Below are 18,379 nucleotides of genomic sequence, written 5' to 3' on the forward strand. Positions count from 1 at the left end.
GTCAGTGTATAGGGCGTTCCTGTCTAGCGTGGTGTCAGTGTATAGGGCGTTCCTGTCTAGCGTGGTGTCAGAGTGTATAGGGCGTTCCTGTCTAGCGTGGTGTCAGAGTGTATAGGGCGTTCCTGTCTAGCGTGGTGTCAGTGTATAGGGCGTTCCTGTCTAGCGTGGTGTCAGTGTATAGGGCGTTCCTGTCTAGCGTGGTGTCAGTGTATAGGGCGTTCCTGTCTAGCGTGGTGTCAGAGTGTATAGGGCGTTCCTGTCTAGCGTGGTGTCAGAGTGTATAGGGCGTTCCTGTCTAGCGTGGTGTCAGAGTGTATAGGGCGTTCCTGTCTAGCGTGGTGTCAGAGTGTATAGGGCGTTCCTGTCTAGCGTGGTGTCAGAGTGTATAGGGCGTTCCTGTCTAGCGTGGTGTCAGAGTGTATAGGGCGTTCCTGTCTAGCGTGGTGTCAGAGTGTATAGGGCGTTCCTGTCTAGCGTGGTGTCAGTGTATAGGGCGTTCCTGTCTAGCGTGGTGTCAGTGTATAGGGCGTTCCTGTCTAGCGTGGTGTCAGAGTGTATAGGGCGTTCCTGTCTAGCGTGGTGTCAGAGTATAGGGCGTTCCTGTCTAGCGTGGTGTCAGAGTGTATAGGGCGTTCCTGTCTAGCGTGGTGTCAGAGTGTATAGGGCGTTCCTGTCTAGCGTGGTGTCAGAGTATAGGGCGTTCCTGTCTAGCGTGGTGTCAGAGTATAGGGCGTTCCTGTCTAGCGTGGTGTCAGAGTGTATAGGGCGTTCCTGTCTAGCGTGGTGTCAGAGTGTATAGGGCGTTCCTGTCTAGCGTGGTGTCAGAGTATAGGGCGTTCCTGTCTAGCGTGGTGTCAGAGTATAGGGCGTAAAATGTGTGCTAATTATAGTAAGTCCAGACGGGGCCTCGGGTCCCTGTTTTGTACATGCCTTGCTGTCAGTGGCGTGCACAGACATTTAGAGGGGCAGGTGCTCAAGTTAAAAAAGGGCACCTTGTGCAGCGCGTGGAACCGGCCGGTTGCCTTAATCTATTTTGGGCGGGAACCCCTTTTGGTGTTAGCATTATGTTATGCTTTAGCTATTGAAAAATAGCAGATCTACAAGCTCATAGCGCGCCACCGAGTGGCGCGCTATGAACTTGTAGGTCTGCTATTTTTGAAAAATCTAAAAAAAAAAAAGTTTTTTTTTTTCTTTTTTTTCAAAAGGGCACATTGCCAAAAGGGCAGGGGGTGCTCTAGCACCCCCTAGTGTCTATCTGTGCACGCCACTGCTTGCTGTATATGTGCCGTTTACATTTCAGACTATAACAAAGCATTCAATAAACCAATTGGATTATTTCATTAAAAAAAAGGGAAAAAAAAGAAAAACACTTGTAAGTGGCAGCAGTATAGCCCTATCACAGCAGGGAAGAGAACATATGCCGTCAAAGCTCACAGCGTGTTAGTGATCTGGCTGCGTGTCAGGGCTCTGAGAAATGAGCAGCGCACCTTCCATCTCACTCCACTGAACAGCGGCTCTCTCTCGCTCTCTCTCTCTCTCTCTCTCTCTCTCTCTCTCTCTCTCTCTCTCTCTCTCTCTCTCCCCTCTCTGCGAGGACTTACCTACTCAACTGACAGTGGAGGAGGTGACGGGCGCCTTGCATTAAAGCTGAGTTCAAAATGTGGAATGCCCTGAACACCATCCGTTAAAACGAAAGGATGTGTAACACATGGTTTCTTTCAAAAATAGTCCTGACATTCTATCACACCCATAAGGGGAGGTGAATGAAAAATACAAAAATATCTAAAAACACATATTACCCATGCACGTATTTGTGACTATGCGCAGCAGCTTAAATATGTGTCTGGTGTGACGTACGTGCGTGCGTGCGTGCGTGCGTGAGTGCGTGCCGGCCCTGAGCAATTTGGTGCCCTAGGCAGGATTTTTCGTGATGCCTCCTTGAGAAATGACCATGGCCCCTTGTGTTCTAAAGCACTGTGGTTTGTTTTGCTCCCCTCATGATGCCCTAGGGTTAGGCAACTGCCTGTTCTGCCTGATGGGAGGGCCGGCCCTGCGTGTGTGCGTGCGTGCGTGTGTGTGTGTGTGCATGCGTGTGTGTGTGTGTGGGCGTGCAAGACATGTGCAACCAGCATGTGTTTTATGACTCCCTTTAGCATGGTGTGATATAACATGACATGACAGCAACGATATATCATGATGATATACAGTAATCATGTTACTGTATGTCATCATGGGACCCCCATGATGTAACATACTGTATAGGCAGCTCTATAGCCTATACGATATGGATACTGTACGCTATACTGCAGGGGTTCTCAAAGTGGGCTCCGGGGACCCCCAGGGGTACCTGAGGGAGTTCCAGGGGGTCCCCCAGCTAAATGATAGTTTGTAACCAAATAGACCATTATTGGTCTGTAACCCTGAGAGTGTACAAATGGAACCAAATGTTGGTTCCATTTGTACACTCTCTGTGTTAAAATAACATTGATTTTACAATATAAATGTGGGGGGGGGGGGGGGGGGGGGGGGTCCTTTGATTGATTGATTGAAGAATTTATTAACAGTTTGCAGAATTACAGTACATTTCAAGCACACACTCAATACAAAGGCTGTTAACTGTGAGTGGACGACCCAATTAAGCATTACACTTGTTTCCAATAGGGTCCACCATGTTCAAATCATCAAAACATTTAGAGACGTACAAATAGACACTTCTATAGACAGAACAGGAATTCATCATAAAGGAGGTAAAAAGGGAAAAGAAATATATACAGTGAGGGGAAAAAGGGGGGGGCGGGGGGGGGGGGGGGATTCAGATTTTACGGGGGCCAGTTTCGAATTGCAGCCATCCGTAGGTGCCCTTTGAGAGCGGTTTTGAAGGAGTCAAGGGATTCGCATGTCTTAATGACAGTTGGTAGGGCGTTCCACATTTTGGTGGCATAGGAGCGAAAATAATTTAGTCCCTTGTTTGTGCCGAATCTGGGTTGTACATGGTTCGTTGCACTCCCTCTGGTGTTGTGGGTGTGGACTTCGTTAACATTAAGGAAGTATCTAGACAGGTACATGGGTATCTTGGTGGTGTATCGAATCTTGTGGACCAGACCCATTGCAAGATGCTGTACTCTGTCGTCGACCCTAAGCCATTCCAGCCTGTCGAAGTGGGCAGGGGTGAGGTGGGTTCGGGGGGCTAGATCAAGTAGGAGCCTGACCAGTTTGTTTTGGGAAGTCTGGAGCCTGGTTTTAAGGGCCTTTGAGGTGCTGTGGTACCAGGAGGTGCATGCATAGTCAAAGAAACCCTGTACAAGGGCTCCTGTTAAGGTCTTCAAGGTGTTTTTGTTGACCAGTGAGGAGATCCTGTAGAGGAATCTTGTTCTATGGTTGACTTTTTTGATTACGTTGGTGGCCATTTTATCACCGGAAAGATTAGCCTCCAGGATGGAACCTAGGTAGGTAATTTCATCTTTACGTGTGATAACATTGTCACCCACTCTAACCAAGAAGCCATTTGCCTTGCTGAGATTACTAATAGAGCCAAAGAGAATGGATTCAGTTTTTCCCAGGTGTAAAGATAGTTTGTTATCAGCGAGCCAGGTGCAGATTCTACCGAGTTCAGAGCTGAGGGCATTTTCAACCTGCAGTTTGTCCCTGTCCGAGACCAGCAGTGCCGAGTCACCTGCGAACAGGAACAAGTTGCAGTCACAAGCTGAAGTCATGTCGTTTACATATATTAGGAACAGTAGAGGCCCTAGTATGCTTCCTTGTGGAACGCCACAGCTCACTGGGAGGGGGGGGGGACAGTGTTCCGTTCACTTCCACCATCTGTTCTCTCCCCTCCAGGTAGGATTGCATCCAGCTCACTGATGTGCTATCGAAACCAATTGCTTTTAGCTTGTTAACCAGTATGGAGTGGTTCACGGTGTCAAAAGCCTTTTGGAGGTCCAGCATGACCATGCCGCAGTATTTGCCAGCGTCCACCTCTTGTTTGATGTGGTCGCTCAAATAGAGAAGGCATGTGTCAGTGGAGTGGGATGTTCTGAAGCCAGATTGGAACTCGTACAATAATTTATTAGTGGCAAGATACTTTTCAACCTGTTCATAGACTATTTTTTCCATCACTTTCGAGATGGAACTAAGAATAGAAATAGGGCGGTAGTTGCCGGGGTCTAATTTACTCCCTTTCTTGTGCAAGGGGGTTACTTTGGCCAGTTTGAAATCTTGGGGGACCTGTCCCTGTTTGATGGAGAGGTTTACTATGTGGAAATCCTTGAAATCCTTGAAATTAAACGGGTTGAGAATCACTGCTAGAGCCGTCAAAATCTTCTCTTATTGGGGGTCCCTGGAATATCCTTTCAAATGGGGGTCCGTGGGCTATTAAGTGTCAATTTGGGGGTCCTTGACATGAAACAGTTTGGGAACCCCTGCTATACTGTACTTGTGTTGTATTTGACACATACAGCATCTTCCCACAACATAGACGTGTGTTTAACATACATTTTAATTAAATTGTTGAAGATAATTGTAAGAGATTTTTGTTTAACCCATTTTAGACCTGAGGATGATTCTACAAATGTCTTCTAAATCATGACAGTTTTCTGAAAACCCCTATGTTTCTCATTCTCAACCTTTTTCATGTCAAGGACCCCCATTTTCTGTATATTTGGCCGCGGACACCCATCTGAAAATATGTTGTTCCAGGGACCCCCCCCCAGATAGCTACTCAATAGCTACAAGTAGAACATGATCCTCTCTATATATCCTGTGTGTTAATCCATGCTATACAGTGTTTGTTCAGTAACATATGGGTCTCCTCGTCTCTCATGCTATACAGTGTTCAGTAACATATGGGTCTCCTCGTCTCTCATGCTATACAGTGTTCAGTAACATATGGGTCTCCTCGTCTCTCATGCTATACAGTGTTCAGTAACATATGGGGTCTCCTCGTCTCTCATGCTATACAGTGTTCAGTAACATATGGGTCTCCTCGTCTCTCATGCTATACAGTGTTCAGTAACATATGGGTCTCCTCGTCTCTCAAGCTCTTCCGTAAACAGCAATACATGTTCAGGCAGGGATGACAATTTCCTCCAATCACAAGCGCAAAACTCATAGTGTGAAAGTGGCCCAGCGTGATGTGATGAAACCCCAACATGAGCAGGAACTGGAACACTATCAAAACAATCTGGCGGCTGCTTTCTTTCTCCTCCTGACTGGATGAAACATGTATCAGTGCCGGCGTCTACATTTCCCAAAAGGAAAACGCATGCAGTTCATCCATTCTGACCAGATCGAGGAAGCAGGTAACCTGACTTCGCCAGATTGCGGCAGTATTGAGTTATTATGGAGATTTGATATCTCCATAATAATTTCGAGTCGTAATCTTGTTAGGTTGTGTTTACATTTGCGCTGTGGCATCGCTTCAATATGTCATCAGTCTCGTGTTGATCCCGCCTCTAGCGGCCCCATACAGCCGCATATCGCTCCATCATCTCTGCCTGAGAGTTCCCAGACTCTCCCTGCTGGCAGAATGCAAATATTGTCCAGCAGGGGGAGTGGTTTCACCAGGCTAGGAAGCAGGACCAGCCACACAAAAAGGAATGACCACCAGTAGGGGATGTCAAAACAATAGCAGAGGCATGGATCCAATTTAAAATGTGAGTCTTCGACCCACGGTTTTGGGAAACCCTGGCCTATAAATGGCGTCCTGCTGTAGGTGATTCTGAGACGTGGATTAGGAGGACAGGACTTACCTTCATGGAAGTCTATCCTCTGATCTCCAACGGTGACAAAGTGTTCCCTGGCAGTGTGCACCACCTTGGGCAGGTCAAAGATCGTCACAGTGCATTCTGGGTAGGCCGACGTGCACTGCTTGGCCAATGCACCGTGGGAGCCTGTAGAGAGACAGAGAGAGAGAGAGACAGAGAGAGAGAGAGAGAGAGAGAGAGAGAGAGAGAGAGAGAGAGAGAGGAGAGGAGAGAGAGAGAGAGAGAGAGAGAGAGAGAGAGACAGAGACAGAGACAGAGACAGAGACAGAGAGAGAGAGAGACAGAGAGAGAGAGAGAGAGAGAGAGGGAGAGAGAGAGAGGGAGAGAGAGAGAGAGAGAGAGAGAGAGAGACAGAGACAGAGACAGAGACAGAGAGAGAGAGAGACAGAGAGAGAGAGAGAGAGAGAGAGAGAGAGAGAGAGAGAGAGAGAGAGAGAGAGAGAGAGAGAGAGAGAGACAGAGGGAGAGAGAGAGAGAGACAGAGAGAGAGAGAGAGGGAAGAAGAAACAAGGGTCATGTGCGTGCGTGCGTGCGTGCGTGCGTGCGTGCGTGCGTGCGTGCGTGCGTGCGTGTGTGTGTGTGCGTGCATGAGAGAAAGAGAGGGGGAGAAAGAGAGAGAGAGAGAAAGAGAGAGAGAGCGCTCTGTTTACACGTTTATTTAATTGTTTTATCTTGATTGTTTTGTTCCACTTTTGCTTTGGCAATGTAAACGTATGTTTTCTCGTGCCAATAAAGCTCCTTTGAATTGAAATTGAATTGAGAGAGAGAGAGGAAATGGGGAGAAAGTGTGAAAGCACCCTTGTGGAATACATGCAGCATCAGCGACGCAGAGCAGATACTGGAATACATGCAGCATCAGAGCAGATACTGGAATACATGCAGCATCAGAGCAGAGCAGATACTGGAATACATGCAGCATCAGAGCAGATACTGGAATACATGCAGCATCAGAGCAGATACTGGAATACATGCAGCATCAGAGCAGAGCAGATACTGGAATACATGCAGCATCAGAGCAGATACTGGAATACATGCAGCATCAGAGCAGATACTGGAATACATGCAGCATCAGAGCAGATACTGGAATACATGCAGCATCAGAGCAGAGCAGATACTGGAATACATGCAGCATCAGAGCAGATACTGGAATACATGCAGCATCAGAGCAGAGCAGATACTGGAATACATGCAGCATCAGAGCAGATACTGGAATACATGCAGCATCAGAGCAGATACTGGAATACATGCAGCATCAGAGCAGAGCAGATACTGGAATACATGCAGCATCAGAGCAGATACTGGAATACATGCAGCATCAGAGCAGATACTGGAATACATGCAGCATCAGAGCAGATACTGGAATACATGCAGCATCAGAGCAGATACTGGAATACATGCAGCATCAGAGCAGATACTGGAATACATGCAGCATCAGAGCAGAGCAGATACTGGAATACATGCAGCATCAGAGCAGATACTGGAATACATGCAGCATCAGAGCAGATACTGGAATACATGCAGCATCAGAGCAGATACTGGAATACATGCAGCATCAGAGCAGATCACATACTGGAATACATGCAGCATCAGAGCAGAGCAGATACTGGAATACATGCAGCATCAGAGCAGAGCAGATACTGGAATACATGCAGCATCAGCGACGCAGAGCAGATATTGGAATACATGCAGCATCAGAGGCCAGGCTGGCGTGCAGAGTTGATACTGCCACCAGAGAGTGAACAGTAACACACCAAAACCCTCACAGGAACTTCACTATAATAAGGTGTTACTGCTACCCAAGGCATCAGTATTCTCAACTCTCTCTCTCTCTTTTTCTTTTCTCCATCTCGCTCACAGTATCTCTCTCTCGTATCACACACACACACACACACACACACACACACACACACACACACACACACACACACACACACACACACACACACACACACACACACACACACACACACACACACACACACACACACACACACACACACACACACGCATTCACGGCACGCACACAAATATATCCTTTTCTTCCATCAAACACTCATTGCGTTCTGCGCAGGTCGTGCAGGTGAAGAGAAGATGAAGAGCAAAGTGCAGGAGGAGGAGATGAGGTGAAGCATTACCATGCACAGGACAGAACAAGAGCTCAACCCAAGACAGATTTTTTGGGTCCGATGCCAATCACGATTTTGAACAGTCCTAGCACACCGATTATCCGGGTTTTGACTGATATTTTGTCGAAAAAGTGCAATATCTGCAGTTCTAATCAACTTGAAACACTTTTGATTTGATTATAATTGTTTCATTAAACGCTTTTGATTTGATTATAATTGTTTCATTTTCTTTCTTTCTTCCAAATCTTATGAGCTTATGTAGTAGATATGATATATTTGAAAATGACTAAATGTTCACTTTTAATGACATGACCAGAATCAGGACCACACATCATGTGGCCTCCTCTGCAAGTAACAAGAAATGGTGCAAGACCAGCTTGTGAAACTAATGTCGCCAACCAATCACCCAGCTGGAAGACTGAGAGGCCGGGGGGGGCGCAGGTCCACACCAGGACGGACGTCCATCCCAACTGTCGAGCACCAAGGTCTTTCAGTGCTCCAACTCAACAACTCTACCTGCCCATGCACCACCCTTTGGTCGTGGGTTTGATTCCATCGCAGTGCATCCAGCTTTGTCCAGTGTTCATAGTACGAACACAAATGGCCCGTGTTTAGGGGAGGGGAGGCTAGGCAGGGAGGGTGAGTAGGAGGGTAATCCTACGGGCATGGGGCAGTGCCTGGACGAAGGCTAGGACGAAGCAGAGCCATTTATAATAGAAGAGTTACGACGTTGATGGGGCAGAAACTGAGCGCTCGAGCGCTGTTCATGCAGCCTGAACTGAGACAAGCTGGAGTTGGAAATACATTGTTTTCAACGAGGGCGGCACAAATAAGAGCTAATTTAAGCATGTGTGCAACATGACAACTGTTTTAAAGTATTGTACAGTACTAACAACTAAAGTCTCTTTAATGTTTATGTTGTACTAATACTACAAAACAATCTAAAATAAAGGGATTTAAGATCATTAAAGCTGGGCTGTTGCCTGGATCCAATGCATTTCTGCCTATACTTCCGGAGTTCCGGTCCAGGACTTGTCCCAGTTGGTTGTCCCCATTCTCAATAGTAGTCTATGTAGGAGAGCCGCCATTGGACTGAAGCCCCATGAAGTGACCAATAGAAGTCTATGTAGGAGAGCCGCCATTGGACTGAAGCCCCATGAAGTGACCAATAGAAGTCTATGTAGGAGAGCCGCCATTGGACTGAAGCCCCATGAAGTGACCAATAGTAGTCTATGTAGGAGAGCCGCCATTGGACTGAAGCCCCATGAAGTGAACGCAGTTTGCGTAACTCTGTCTATATCTAAAGGCTCATACATAGTCTGGATTTTCGGTGGTGAGGTGACCACAGAACTACAACATGACGTCACAAGCCGCGGTGAAGAGCAAACCACCGCCACCGCCCCAGCCCTTCTCTCTGTTTTTACTCACCACCGCTCAATGTTATTTCAGCTCCGGTGGTCCGCAGGAAAGCTGGAAGTACCCTCACTAAAAACGCCGGGCCAACGCTCCACACGTCCCAAACTCTTCTCCCTTCTGGCCCCAAAACTGTGGAATGCACTCCCCGTTGCAGTCAGAACTGCGGCATCACTCCCAATCTTCCGCCGTAGTCTGAAGACCCACCTTTTCAGACTCCATCATGGCCCATAGCACTTATCCTACCCCCTTAGATAGCACTTTTTAGACTTAGATAGCATTTGAAACAGACTTATAGCATGTCATGTAGACAGCACAATAATTGCATTGTATATAGTCATAGCACATCATAGTAGCCTACATATGTATAGCATAGTATAGTATATATGCATAGTTAATATGTATAGTGTCATTATATAGATATGTTCTAGTTACGTTCTTAGCTTACGCATGTTTCTTGATAAATACATTTTATATATGTGATGTATTCCCATACTTTTGTTCCTGCCTAATGTAAGTCGCTCTGGATTAAGAGCGTCTGCTAAATGCCTAAATTGTAAATTGTAAATTGTGGTCACCTCATCACCGAAGATCCAGACTATGAATGAGCCTTAAGGCTCTGGGACAAAGGCTCTATATGTCCTCCCGTCCCGGTGGGGGCTCCTCAGTGGCAGGTGAGTCAGTGAGATGTCCTCCCATCCCGGTGGGGGCTCCTCACTGGCAGGTCAGTGAGATACAACGGCACAGTGACAACAACACAGCACGTGTGTGGGGGAGGAATCAATTGTGACACGGTGACTAAATTGGGGAGAAAAACTGGTAAAAAAGCAACAACAACAAAAAAAAGAAAGTCCAATAATGAGCGATATTATTGTGCAGACAGATATTTGGGTCTGGCTCCAGACAGGACAGGACAGAGTCGTATATATACAGAGGCACTGACGCACACCAGCTTAAACCCAGGATGTCTCCCGTTTGTTGATGGTAAAATCTATCCATGGGCCCATTAAACCATGAAACCTGTTTGTAGCGCCAAGAGTTTGTCAAACAGGCACCCTGCCAGTAGGTTACACTGCCAGACAGGCCGGCTCAAAGTACAGACAGGCCAACAGACAGGCACACTGCCAGACAGGCCGGCTCAAAGTACAGACAGGCCAACAGACAGGCACACTGCCAGACAGGCCGGCTCAAAGTACAGACAGGCCAACAGAGAAAGGAAAGCGTCTGACAAGACAGACAGAGACTGAAAGACTCTTGGCAGTTGATTGACAAACAGGTTAGAATAGGCTGTATTTTCTGTTGCTTAATTAAAGTGTGTCACTTTAGAGATATTTTAGGCATTTGAGGTGTGTCATGGATGTCATAATGTTGTTGTTTTTTTGTTTTTGTTTATTTTGTTTAGCAAAGATGTGTCATTTTATTTCTGCCTCTTGGACCATTTCCCAACTTGAAAAAGAGACTCTGTCTCAATGCGTTGTTACTGGTTAAAAAACCCATTCTGGACGGGAACCCCTTTTGGTGTTTTAACTAAATTAATTATGTTAATCTACAAGCTCATAGCGCGCCACCGAGTGGCGCGCTACGAGCTTGTAGCTCTGCTATTTTTGAAAAATCGTAAAAATGCGGCACAAATCTTTGAATATATATTCTTTCAGAGCGAACGTTTTTGTAATTTTGACGCCAGGCCTAAATGGGAAAAATGTAATGGAGTTGGAACAACAGATGTTCAGGAGGCAGAGAAACACACATTGACCCTGCATGCCCTTCACGCCAACCTACCTGTCCCCATTTATACCTGCCCAGTACCACCCAGGATCCTCCATGTTTCGCCCGCCTCGCTGCGTCGCACACTAGCCGCCTTCCTACAGGCTTCTCGCAACCCACCCCCTTCACCTCCATAGTAGCTCCTTTGCCCGCTCCCCCCAAAAGGAGAAGAACACTTCTCGGCACTAAAACTACTACATTCACTTTGCCAAAGTGGAACAACCGATTAAAACAAACTCTCTTCTCTCCTTCTCAGGTTCCTGCTGGGGGGGTGACCGTCCATGCGCACCGTAAGACGAACGCCATACGACCTCCTCCCCAAAGACCTCAGGGTCGGCGACCACCCCTGGAACCTACACACCCGATTTCATTCATTAATTTACTGCCAATAAAACCTCCCCAATGGTGTGTTTCTTCCGACTAAAAGATGACAGTCAGAGAGTCAGGTAGACAAAAAGATACAGGTAAGTAGATGATGACGGGTGTTAATTGAATCTAAACATGGATGCAAGGATCCATGGGTCCCTTTTCTAGGGGGGAGGCACGTGTTAGTCCGACTACGTGGCCCAACCATTTAGGCCTGACGTCGAAATTTAAAAAATGTCTTCTAAATTCAGTGTCAGTGGTGCTCAATATTTTATGTCAAGGATCCCAAAGATTATATGTAATTGGCCACCGACCCCCATCTGAAAATATGTTGTTCCAGGGACCTCCCAGAAGCAAAGATTTGAGTTAAAAAACGTTCGTTCTGAAAGAATATAAGAGATTTGAGGCACATTTTCACGATTTTTCAAAAATAGCAGACCTACAAGCTCATAGCGCGGCACTCGGTGCCGCACTATGAGCTTGTAGATCTGCTATTTTTCAATAGCTAAAGTATAACATAATGCTTAAAACACCAAAAGGGGTTCCCGCCCAGAATGGGTTAAGACTCACTTGTGGCTTGCGCGTGCGGTTAGGGTTTGGGGATAGGGGTTAGTATGGGGCTCTATGGTCGGAATATTTGGGTATAGTCGCCTCGGATTTATTGGGTCGGACCAACGATATACGCACCCCCATTTGCTCAAACTCCGAGTTAAATTGTGTAACACTGAAGATCTCACTGCAGAAAGAAAATAATACAGTGAGATGAGAAGCTTGAAGGTTGACAGGGACAGACTAAAAGATAATGTTTAATTCATATCGCGAAAAACTATACTCGGAAAAGTATAACACCAAGGACAAGCAGTACAAACACTTACAACAAAACACAGACAGACAGACAGACAGACAGACAGACAGACAGACAGACAGACAGACAGACAGACAGTATGTGTGCAGGCATGTGCAGAGAGTGTTAGAGGGGCAGGGGCTGAAATCCCATAATAGGGCACTTTTGGCCCAAAATAGCAAAAGTAGCAGATCTACAAGCACACAACGCGTCACGCTACGACGCATTGTAAGCTTGTAGATCAGCTATTTTCAGGGCGCAACCCAGCACTCTTTAGCTAGTAGCGACGCAAAACACTGTGTTCAAGTTCAGGAGACTTCGGAAGAAAAACAAAAACAATTCTCCTGATGGCTGCCTTCCAGAAGTTCCGGCGAGGCATGGAAAGGCAGTGGCACCGTATAGTAAATGCTGCATTCATTCATGGTCTGGAGAGGGGCAGTTGTTTACTTGTTTTACAGACGGGTAAAAGGGCAGGGCCTGAAGCCCCCTTTGATGTCTATGTGTGCACGTCCCTGTGTGTGGGTACACTGCAGGGGTTTGTGCCCTTCACTCTTCCCGCTGTCTCGCACGCACACACACACACACACACACACACACACACACACACACGCACGCACGCACGCACGCACGCACGCAAGAAGGCACGCACGCACGCACGCACACCGTGGCACTTTTCCCAGACTCCTCTCTGTCCTCGTACCTATTTGTCCTGCAGGCATGTGGCTTGCTGTGACCGGAGTCTTAAAGGCCGTTAAGCACAGTACACAATACATCGCTCATTCAGTGCCTCAGCGTGTGTGTGTGCGCGCGCGCGCGCGCGCGCGCGCGCGTGTGTGTGTGTGTGTGTGTGTGTGTGCGTGCGTGCGTGCGTGCGTGCGTGCGTGCGTGTGTGTGTGTGTGTGTGTGTGTGCACCTGAGAGGGAGAGAATCATAATGCTTGTTCTAGTTGATGGCTGCACAGCTCCTCCTTGTGGTCAAATGAGGCGTCACATTGGAGGACACACCGGCTGGGTTTCTCAACATTTTAAAGGGGCACTTCACCCTTTTTGCAAAAAAAATATATGTGAATGACGTTTAGAAGATTTAGAACACTTCCCTGGGGGGTCTCTATGTGTGTGGTTTTAGATATTTTAGATTTTAGCAGTGTACACTGGTGGCTCACTTCCTTCCTGGACTACAATTCCCATAATGCTTTGGTGCACTGCTCCTCCTTGTGGATAGGGAGAGGGTCTGTCTTACTGAGACAACATGTAGTCCAGGAAGTAAGTGAGTGTCAGTGTCGATGACATCAGAGACACTGGGCTCACTGCTACAATCTAAAATATCTAAAACCACATATTACACTAAAGACCGCCAGGAAAGTGTTCTAAATCTTCTAAACGTCATTAACATATTTTTTTTTGCAAAAAGGATGAAGTGTCCCTTTAACATTTAAAGGATCCCCGGCCCGAGTCCACCTTTTGAGTGGTGCAAACCCATAAACTGTAGTGCAAACCACTCCAACAACCAGCTTTGTCTGTATCTATGTTTGTGTTGTTTGTTTTTCCAACGCCTGGCTTTTGAAATTATGTCATATGGCAGCCAAGGCTATGGACTTTTTAATGTTTGTTTAGGGCACTAAACGTGACGCTATATGCGCCACCCAAGTCTATGGACTTTTAATGTTTGTTTACAGCATTACCAGGTGGCCCTCACTTCACAAAAGTGTGATTTTCTTATTTTTTTTCATCTCTGGGACAGCAGTCTACAACACTGTAAATTCCCGACTGGTAATTTAACTCCAAACGTGTACAAATGGGGTTGTATAGCCTATACCATCTCAGAGTTATAGACCTATATGCTACACCTTATTTTAACCCATTTTGGGCGGGAACCCCTTTTGGTGTTTGAAGCATTATGTTATACTTTAGCTATTGAAAAATAGTAGATCTACAAGCTCATAGCGCGGCACCGAGTGCCTCGCTACGAGCTTGTATTTTTGCTATTTTAGAAAAATCGTGAAAATGCGGCACAAATCTTTGAATATATATTCTTTTGGACGTTTTTAACTCAAATCTTTGCTTCTGAGGGGTTCCTGGAATAGAGGGTATGCGCGTGACATCATCATCAAATCCGGAAGTTATGCAGGAACACCTACTGAGTGACAAAAAATACTTTCTGGCCTTGACAGCCCATACTAGCAAACAGAAAAGATCTCACTGCATAGGTAGACAATAATACAGTGAGATGAGAAGCTTGAAGGTTGACAGGGACAGACAATTTTGCCAACAAATAAAAAGTAGACTAAAATGTTAGGAAGGGACTAGTGGACAAGACATCCAGTATAAGACATTTTACACTTGGTTGCATGCTGAAAATAGCTGATCTACAAGCTCACGTGTCGCGCTGCAACGCGTTGTGGGCTTCATTAGGACGGCATCAAGGCCCGCCAAAATACATTTTGTTCGACTAAATCAACTGTATATTTAGTCGACTAAAATGTTATGATATTTAGTCGACTAAAACTAGACTAACACTAAAACATTCCGGGTGACTAAAATGTGACTAAAACTAAATGGAAGCTATTCAAGAGACTACGACTAAAACTAAAATAGAAATTTGCTGCCAAAAACAGCACTGCTTCAAAGCTCTTTTTTCGGGCCCTTTTTGATGCAATGCAACTATAGATAAAAGGGGTTATAAATGAAAGGGGTCTATTCTCCACAACAGAGACTATGAAGTGTATGAACCCACTGATGCTGTGAAGGAGTTGTCAGTCTGAATAATCCATTCTGACCTGAGATCAGATTCTAAAAATGTCTTCTACATCCTGACAGTTTTCTGAAAAAGCTATGTTTCTGTCAGTCGTTCTTCGATTTTTCAAAAATAGCAGACCTACTAGCTCGTAGCGCGCCACTCGGTGGCGCGCTATGAGCTTGTAGATCTGCTATTTTTCAATAGCTAAAGCATAACATAATGCTAACACCAAAAGGGGTTCCCGCCCAAAATGGGATAATATTGATAAAGGTATATAAGGTTAGACTTCTAAGACTCGGCACATCTGAGAAAACACCCAACACCTCAACTGCCCTTTTCCTGCTTCCACCTCGTAGGAAACGGCTAGATACATCAGGACAACTTCAGTTGGCTTTTTCCAACCAAGGTTCATGTTTTAGGTTGTTGTTATTAGAGAAAGTAAAAGGTTAGTGTTGTTTTTTAATTCATTTGCTGCTTTCTTTCGTACACGTGGCCCACCCATCTGACTGCTAAACGTGGCACTTTCAAGCGGTGTGTTGTGTGTGAGAGATGTCTCCCTGCCATGACAACATAAGGACATTTAATTCAGAGGTGGCGGGGTGGGCTGCGGGGTGGGCTGCGGGGTGGGCTGCGGGGTGGGCTGCAGGGTGGGCTGCAGGGTGGGCTGCGGGGTGGGCTGCGGGGTGGGCTGCGGGGTGGGCTGCGGGGTGGGCTGCGGGGTGGGCTGCGGGGTGGGCTGCGGGGTGGGCTGCGGGGTGGGCTGCGGGGTGGGCTGCGGGGTGGGCTGCGGGGTGGGCTGCGGGGTGGGCTGCGGGGTGGGCTGCGGGGTGGGCTGCGGGGTGGGCTGCGGGGTGGGCTGCGGGGTGGGCTGCGGGGTGGGCTGCGGGGTGGGCTGCGGGGTGGGCTGCGGGGTGGGCTGCGGGGTGGGCTGCGGGGTGGGCTGCGGGGTGGGCTGCGGGGTGGGCTGCGGGGTGGGCTGCGGGGTGGGCTGCGGGGTGGGCTGCGGGGTGGGCTGCGGGGTGGGCTGCGGGGTGGGCTGCGGGGTGGGCTGCGGGGTGGGCTGCGGGGTGGGCTGCGGGGTGGGCTGCGGGGTGGGCTGCAGGGTGGGCTGCGGGGTGGGCTGCAGGGTGGGCTGCGGGGTGGGCTGCGGGGTGGGCTGCGGGGTGGGCTGCGGGGTGGGCTGCGGGGTGGGCTGCGGGGTGGGCTGCGGGGTGGGCTGCGGGGTGGGCTGCGGGGTGGGCTGTGGGGTGGGCTGCGGGGTGGGCTGTGGGGTGGGCTGCAGGGTGGGCTGCAGGGTGGGCTGCGGGGTGGGCTGCGGGGTGGGCTGCGGGGTGGGCTGCGGGGTGGGCTGCGGGGTGGGCTGCGGGGTGGGCTGCAGGGTGGGCTGCGGGGTGGGCTGCGGGGTGGGCTGCGGGGTGGGCTGCGGGGTGGGCTGCAGGGTGGGCTGCGGGGTGGGCTGCGGGGTGGGCTGCGGGGTGGGCTGTGGGGTGGGCTGCGGGGTGGGCTGCGGGGTGGGCTGCGGGGTGGGCTGCAGGGTGGGCTGCGGGGTGGGCTGCGGGGTGGGCTGCGGGGTGGGCTGCGGGGTGGGCTGCGGGGTGGGCTGTGGGGTGGGCTGCGGGGTGGGCTGCGGGGTGGGCTGCGGGGTGGGCTGCGGGGTGGGCTGCAGGGTGGGCTGCGGGGTGGGCTGCGGGGTGGGCTGCGGGGTGGGCTGTGGGGTGGGCTGCGGGGTGGGCTGCGGGGTGGGCTGCGGGGTGGGCTGCAGGGTGGGCTGCGGGGTGGGCTGCGGGGTGGGCTGCGGGGTGGGCTGCGGGGTGGGCTGGGCTGCGGGGTGGGCTGCGGGGTGGGCTGTGGGGTGGGCTGCGGGGTGGGCTGCGGGGTGGGCTGCGGGGTGGGCTGCGGGGTGGGCTGGGCTGCGGGGTGGGCTGCGGGGTGGGCTGCGGGGTGGGCTGCGGGGTGGGCTGCGGGGTGGGCTGCGGGGTGGGCTGGGCTGCGGGGTGGGCTGCGGGGTGGGCTGCGGGGTGGGCTGCGGGGTGGGCTGCGGGGTGGGCTGCGGGGTGGGCTGCAGGGTGGGCTGCAGGGTGGGCTGCGGGGTGGGCTGCGGGGTGGGCTGCAGGGTGGGCTGCGGGGTGGGCTGCGGGGTGGGCTGCGGGGTGGGCTGCGGGTGGGCTGCGGGGTGGGCTGCGGGGTGGGCTGCGGGGTGGGCTGCGGGGTGGGCTGCGGGGTGGGCTGCGGGGTGGGCTGCAGGGTGGGCTGCAGGGTGGGCTGCGGGGTGGGCTGCGGGGTGGGCTGCGGGGTGGGCTGCAGGGTGGGCTGCAGGGTGGGCTGCAGGGTGGGCTGCAGGGTGGGCTGCAGGGTGGGCTGCGGGGTGGGCTGCAGGGTGGGCTGCAGGGTGGGCTGCAGGGTGGGCTGCAGGGTGGGCTGCGGGGTGGGCTGCGGGGTGGGCTGCAGGGTGGGCTGCAGGGTGGGCTGCAGGGTGGGCTGCAGGGTGGGCTGCGGGGTGGGCTGCAGGGTGGGCTGCAGGGTGGGCTGCAGGGTGGGCTGCAGGGTGGGCTGCGGGGTGGGCTGCGGGGTGGGCTGCAGGGTGGGCTGCAGGGTGGGCTGCAGGGTGGGCTGCGGGGTGGGCTGCGGGGTGGGCTGCGGGGTGGGCTGCAGGGTGGGCTGCGGGGTGGGCTGCAGGGTGGGCTGCGGGGTGGGCTGTGGGGTGGGCTGCGGGGTGGGCTGCGGGGTGGGCTGCGGGGTGGGCTGCGGGGTGGGCTGCGGGGTGGGCTGCGGGGTGGGATGCGGGGTGGGATGCGGGGTGGGCTGCGGGGTGGGCTGCGGGGTGGGATGCGGGGGTGGGCTGCGGGGTGGGCTGCGGGGTGGGCTGCGGGGTGGGCTGCGGGGTGGGCTGCGGGGTGGGCTGCGGGGTGGGCTGCGGGGTGGGCTGCGGGGTGGGCTGCGGGGTGGGCTGCAGGCTACGCAGCGTATAATCTGTGCTGAGTGTGCGTGCAGGTGATTGAAAAGGTTGATCTGTTTAGCCGTGCATTAACTGAAAGTGACGCTGTAGTATATACTAGGGGCTTCTGTTGAAGGTCACTGTGGATGCGTGCGTGCGTGCGTGCGTGCGTGCATATTCAGTTGCCATATGACCAACAACTCAAAATGTTAATGATTTTGATCCTGCAACCTTATGCAAATGAGAAACTATGTATAGGCCTATATATGTCTTTCACTTTTTCACACACACACACACACACACACACACACACACACACACACACACACACACACACACACACACACACACACACACACACACACACACACACACACACACACACACACACACACACACACACACACACACACACACACACACACACACACAC

The 18,379-nt window shown here is 50.6% G+C and overlaps 1 protein-coding gene across 1 annotated transcript in view; it reads right to left on the reverse strand.

Annotated features, from left to right (window-relative positions):
- asmt (acetylserotonin O-methyltransferase) overlaps positions 1–18,379 on the reverse strand; it is a gene marked incomplete at its 5' end in the record, with an annotated part of 38,504 nt that overhangs the window by 5,721 nt on the left and 14,404 nt on the right. Inside the window, one exon of the mRNA XM_079517782.1 lies at positions 5,748–5,888. Within this exon, the coding sequence (XP_079373908.1) occupies positions 5,748–5,888 (141 nt within the window). The remainder of the gene's footprint in view (positions 1–5,747; positions 5,889–18,379) is intronic.

Source organism: Electrona antarctica, assembly GCF_951216825.1.
Source record: "Electrona antarctica genome assembly, chromosome: 13".
In the NCBI taxonomy this organism is placed as follows: Eukaryota; Metazoa; Chordata; class Actinopteri; order Myctophiformes; family Myctophidae; genus Electrona; species Electrona antarctica.